Source organism: Streptopelia decaocto (genome assembly GCF_964273445.1).
Source record: "Streptopelia decaocto genome assembly, chromosome: Z".
NCBI classification, from domain to species: domain Eukaryota; kingdom Metazoa; phylum Chordata; class Aves; order Columbiformes; family Columbidae; genus Streptopelia; species Streptopelia decaocto.
Genome location: NC_138657.1, coordinates 44316594 through 44322593, shown reverse-complemented (window position 1 = coordinate 44322593; position 6000 = coordinate 44316594). Strand labels below are relative to the sequence as shown.

Sequence of the window (6000 nt, the reverse complement as noted above, 5' to 3'; positions counted from 1 at the left end):
AGCACTACTCAAATTTATAAAAGATAAAAATATCACACACAAGCTATAGGAAAATGTATAGAGATATCTCTGCTGTTTTGTTTCATGGGTGCTAAAGTATCTGTGAATCGCAAAGCAAACTATTTAAATTACCTTAACAGTTCTACTTACATTGTAATGCTAGAAGTAATTTGTATCTGTTTAAGATACTAAGTATTGCTGAAAAACCACAGAAATACTCTGTGTTTGGAGGGAAATAAACAAAATAAAAAAAATCTACAGATACATCACTTTTCCCTTCAAATGAGTCTTAAGCTCTGCTTAGTTTATTTTGAGGTACATGATCAATGAGTGTAGTAACTGCAGCACAGCATATCAATACACTGAAATTCTGTGCAACTACGAAGAAAGCACATGTCGTACAGTGTATTTTGAAGACTCATTTATGCTGTAAACCTGGAGATCCAGGGCCTGCTAAAGAGGCTTGTCAGAGGCAGTTTCAGATGCTTACTGTGCATACATACTATTTATTCTGAACACTGTATTCAAAACAGTTTAACTGATGTTGAATCACTTCTTAAGTCTCTACCTTTCTACCAAATGAAGGCCAGAGGCCACTGGTATACAGAGGAAGATTACAACTACGATATCAATAATTATTTAATAATGTAATCACCAAAATGGAGACTGGACTAGAAGCTGGCATGCTTATGGTTATTAGGTATTTGATGAGTTCATAGGAATTGGTTATGATGTAACAAAAGGCTCACTTTCTGTTCATTAAACTATTATTTTTTCTACTTAGATAATTACTTCTTACGCTGAGTCCAAAGGATTTACGTCTTTGTATTGTTTATAAACTAATAAGATACAGTCACCTACAACTTGCTTGCTAAGTAAAGCAAAGAAAAAGAGATAGCTTACCGCTATAGTTAGTATTTTTTTCCAGTTATTAATACTTTGACTTCTTTTCACAATTTTGTGTGTGCGCTAAAGAAAAACCCAAGTACTATGGTCCTGCAAGGGCATTTAATACGCTAGGTTGAGCTCTGACTCTGCTGTTAAAAGGTGTTATAAGTTATACAAACCAACCCCTCACTCTTTCTCTGTGATGCTTCTCACGAGGCATGAACAAAGAGAAAAAAAATCATGCAGCTTTCCTTACAAACGTGGGTGAGGAGATTTTTGAAAAAAAAGCCCCAAAGTGTTATTGATTCTGATTCCTGTAATGGCAGTGATTTCCATGTATCTGTCTGTGCTGAAGGGAAAAAAAAAAAAAAAAGGAAAAAAAAAAAGAAAGGAAACATTGGATATGCCCATTCCTATTCAAAGAACCCCATTCAAAGACAGCAAAAAATGGGAAATGCTGAGGTTTTTTTAATGACAACGAATGAAAAAAGTTTGTGTTTATGGTGCCTGTTATACCTGGGGTATTCAGCTGATGTACTTCATATCCTACGAAGACTAATTTACAGACTTAAACATAATAAAACCAAGGATGCCCGAAACCACAGGGAGACAAAATTTAGGGAAGTTTCTAGGCCTTTGATAATTAAGATTCGAAAATCGTGCAGATCCTTAGCGAAATTAAAAAAAAAAAATCAAGGGATTTGAGTGTTTATTTTTAACTTCAGTCTGTGCCCCCTCGCTTCAATCGCTTTCGAGGTAAAGGCAAGGAGCAGAAATCCCACTGTCCTCCCGCTAATGGCCGGACAAATTAGGTGATGCGGCCGGCGAAGATTAACCTGGAACCTCTCTCCACGCTGGGAAAAACCACGCCGTAAGAAGGAAAAGAGAATGGAAGAGTCCCACGGCCCCACACGAACGACGCCCCGAGGCGAGGGCCGCGGGTGCCCAGCCCGCTCTGCCCGCGGGGGCTGCAAGCGCCCCCGCCCCTGCGCCGCGAGCCTCCGCCGCCGGGGGGAGTCGGGGCGCTTCCGAACGGCGCGATGCGGGCCCGGCCCCGAGGCCCGGGCGGCGGGGCGCCCGTCAGGCCGCTGTCGCCCCGGCAACGCCGGCGGGGCGGGGGCGGCGGGAGCGCCCTCCTCCCGGAGGAGGCCCCGGCCACGCGCGCGCCCCGCCCCTCCCGCGGGAGCGCTCACCTGCGCGCGCTGCGGGGCGCCGCGGCTGCTGGCGGCGCGTGGGTGGCGGCGACCGGCGCCTGGGCGGCGCCTCCTCCGCGGAGCTGCCGCTTCCTGGTGGCGAAGCGCGGGGCCCGTGCCCGCCCGCCGCGCGCCCCTGCCCGCCGCGGCAGCGCCGCCAGGCACTGGCGGACCCGGCGCGGCCGCCGCCAGAGCGGTTCCGGCAGAGGGGTTGAACGGCGAAGCAGAGCAGAGCGGAGTCTCCTTCCCGTCTGCGGAACAGCCGCCCGCGTTTCGCTGGCTCATGCAACGCTTGAGCGTACGGTTGCGGTCTGCAAAGCGATGCGGCCGGTCCCCCGCGCAGCCGGTGCCGGGCATGCCTCGGGGCATGCGAGCCGAGCCCCACCGCGCGGGAAAGTGGGAAAGGAGTTTTTATTTTACGTTTAAATTACTCGTCATATTGTTTTCCGTGGCAGACGGAAACTCATCCGTACACAGCCCGCGTAAACACTATCGTAGCATCCGGCGCCGAAATGGTTACGTGTAGCAGTAAGGCTGCGCAGAAAACACTCCGATGTCTCAGTAATTCAATTAGTCAGGTTTCCAGAAGGTGGGGTTGGGTATTTTTTTGGCATGGAGGAGGAGAAGCCTGGGACGACACCTCCTTTCTCGTCTTGCAGGCCAATCAGGTCGAGGTGTAAAAAAAAAAAAAAAAAGCAATCTATAAGCAAACAGCAGGCTGTCCCCTGACTGGCTGCGCTGGCAAATCTCTCCCCCCCCGCCTTTCCCAAGTAAACTGCATGCAAAAATCCCACATGATCAAGCAGCCACGGCCGTGCTGCGAACTGGCTGCCTGCACCTCCTCCTCGCCTTCATCCCTCACACACACCGGTGCCAGATCCCGCCTCGGACACACGCATGTACATGTATGTATGCGTGTGTACCTCTATATACCGCGTATGTATCTCTGCGGCTGCTTGTCGCACTCACGCATGCACAGAGACAACCCAGCACGCCAGGCTCCTAGCTTTTCCAGGCTGCTGATGTCGGATTTACACGCAGTGAAGGGACCGGTCATTGCAAAAGGGGGCGTGACTGCTTAAAGATTTTTTTTTTCCTCCCATAAAGCTTTTTTTTTTCGAAACTGACTTTTGCCCCTCCAATCCTCGTCGCTCTTTACAATCCCTCCCTGCCTGCCGCTGCATTCAAGTTTATTTATTTTGCCTGCTGGCCTAGTATATTTTTCCTTACTGCTCTTGCTGCTGCTTCAGAGGCAAAAGGGGAGCAGCTGTTGGGGAAGACCGAGAGAAGAACTGAGGGCTTTTTTCTTCAGTCACCTTCTGTAGTCATCTAAGGGGTGGATTCTTTTTTCTCTCAGGCGTTCCTGCTCGTTCAAACTGTTTTGTCCTTCCGCAGAAGTTGATGTTCCCGGGACTGGGCCCTGTTTACCACAGAGAGGCTCCGGGAGGCTGAAGCTGGAGACTTCTGCACCTCGTCGTACCGCGCCGTTCGTCTCCCAAGCTGGAGAGGCCAGCCAAGACCAGCATCATCAGCGGAGTTCGCAAGCTTGATTTACCACTTCTCAGAGGTTTTGCTTTTTTCCACGCCCTCTCATAAAACAATTTTTTATTTCCATCTCCTTGGTTTCCACGCCGCAATATTTCTTGGATTGGCCGTTGTTTTTTTTTTTTTTTTTTTTTTTTTTTTCTGCCCGCACCTTTTTTTTTTTTCTTTCCGCCTTTGCTGTTGCTCAGTCCTTGGTGCATCCACCGCCCAGGAACAGGAAGGACAAGAAAACCACTTCAGAAAGTCTCCTTCAACACACTCTCTGTGCTGCAGGACAGGCTCCCCAACTCCATCAGCGCAGCAAACAAACTCCTCAGGGCTTTTGCTTCTCCCCCACTTTTTATTCATATTTTTATCTTTTTTTTCTTTTCCTTTTTTTTTTTTTTTGTGTGTGTGTGTGTGTGTTTTGTTTTTCATTTGCAGGGGGAGGAGGGCCAGGAAGGAAGACGCAAACTTTGTACTTTAAGATCTGCTGGTACTTCTCGCCCCTCTTCCAACCGGCGGCCTTTAATATACTACCAGGACCCCCCGTGGGTTGCCAGGGGGAAGATCTCCTTCCCTTCCTCCTTGCTTTTCTCCCCCTCTCTTCTTACATCGCCGCGTATCCCGGCCGCCACTGAGCCGCGGGGCCGCGCAGCCAGCGCCGCCGCGGCCGCTTGCAGGGGGCGGAGGAGCGGCGCCCTTCGCCCGCCGCGCCGGCGGGCCGGTGTATGTCTTGCCGTGGGCTCCGCACGGGACTCCCAGTGAATGCGCACCGCCCGCCGTTTGCCGCCGCTGCCCGCCTCGGCCCCCACCCACCCCTGCCGGGGTGAGGCTCTCTGAGGGACCGCGGATCGCGCCTCCCTGCCGGCTGCCCGTCTGCGGCGGCAGGCGCCCTCCGCTCGCTGCAGCGCGGCACGCCGCGGAGCCCACCCGCCTCTGCGCCTCGCTATTTATTTATACCCACACCTCCCGCGCCGCGGCTCGGTCCCGACTGCTCCCCGCCTTTTTTTTTTCTTCCACCTTTCTTAATTTTTTCCGCATCCCGTCTCGCCGCCGGCCGGGCGCGATGCTGCACGTGGAGATGCTGCTGCTGGCGGTCGCGGCGCTGTGGGTGTGCGTGCGCGGGCAGGAGCCCGGCGCCAAGGCGGTGGCCGACCGCTACGCCGTCTACTGGAACAGCACCAACCCCAGGTACGCGGGGCGGCCGCGGGTGCGCACCGGCGGCGGGCTGGGGGCTCGGCGGGCGGGGAGCAGTGCCCTAGCGCTGGCGTCTCTTGCCTAGCGCCTGTAGAAACTCCCCCGGCTGCAAGGTGGGGTGGAAAAGTTCATTTTTTGGAGGGTTAGGGCTATAGGGAGCGACGGCGTGGCGGGTGCTGATGGTAATTTTCTCGCCCTCCCCAGCCCAGCGCTGCACCAGGCTAGCCGCTTCCCCGGGCTCGGCCACCGCCGTCCGTGGGCGCCGGGCGGATGCACCCTCGGTGCGGCGTGGGCTCTCCTCGCAGTGTGGCGACCCACGGCCGAGCCTGCTCCAGGAGTTTGGGTGGGATGAGGGGCCACAGGTAGCGGCCCCCGGCTGTGCCCCGGCAGGCTCCTGCGGCAGGCGGGCGCGGCGCCTAGCCGCCCGCCGGTAGCGGGGATCCGGGCCTGGGCAGAAAGGCGGGGGTCTCATTCCCCGGCGGGATGGAGCGGGGAGGCCGGTCCCGGATTCGCGGCAGCCCTAGGCGGGATCGTTGTCGGGCGGTAGCCGCGGTGGAGGGGTGCCTTTCCCCTTGCCGTACCCTACCTTGCCTTGCCCTGCAATGCCCGCCCGGCGGGGGGCTCTCCCGGGCAGGCCAGGGGCAGCCTTGACGAGGCGAGGTAGGTACGCCGTCCCGGGCGGAGGGCATGCGGGTGCCAGTGGGGACAGGACGGCAAGTTGCCCGTGTCCCCGTCGAGGCTGAGCGGGGACACAGCCTCCCCGCTTCCCCCGCGCCGAGGCGCGCCAGAGGGTTTCTGACAGTAGGCTTTGCATGCACTTGAACGAACCTTCCACTGGAAGGGAAGGTTTCATTTAATTTTTCTGGAGTTTTCCATCGTGTTTAACATCAGCACATTTCAGCCTTGTTCCAAATGGTATCCATGTGTTTGGATAAAAAGTCATCTGGTATTAAATTTTTTGCCTTGTTAAAGTGCGTTTGAGCAGACTTACTTTTTTAAAAAAACCCTGTCAAGCTGGTCTAAGTAAATTTGGGGACATTTTATCTTAGGTTATCTCTTTTTTATGCTTCTGATACTGCTGTTTGGTCTGAGATTAGCACATTGATTTTTGTCACAGGTCATGTTTTTTAATAGATCTGTTTTGCCTGCAGAAAACTCCTCTACTCGGTATTCCAGAGCGGCTTCAAAATAGGTG

The 6000-nt window shown here is 53.6% G+C and overlaps 1 protein-coding gene across 3 annotated transcripts in view; it reads left to right on the top strand.

The window, feature by feature from the left end:
* Positions 1-3765: 3765 nt before the first annotated feature.
* The window catches only part of EFNA5 (ephrin A5), a 217390-nt gene continuing 215155 nt past the window's right edge, over positions 3766-6000 (top strand). For all 3 annotated transcript variants that reach the window (XM_082075424.1, XM_082075423.1, XM_082075422.1), the window contains exon 1: positions 3766-4799. In XM_082075424.1, coding sequence (XP_081931550.1) covers positions 4675-4799 — 125 coding nt within the window. In that variant the 5' untranslated portion in view covers positions 3766-4674. The remainder of the gene's footprint in view (positions 4800-6000) is intronic.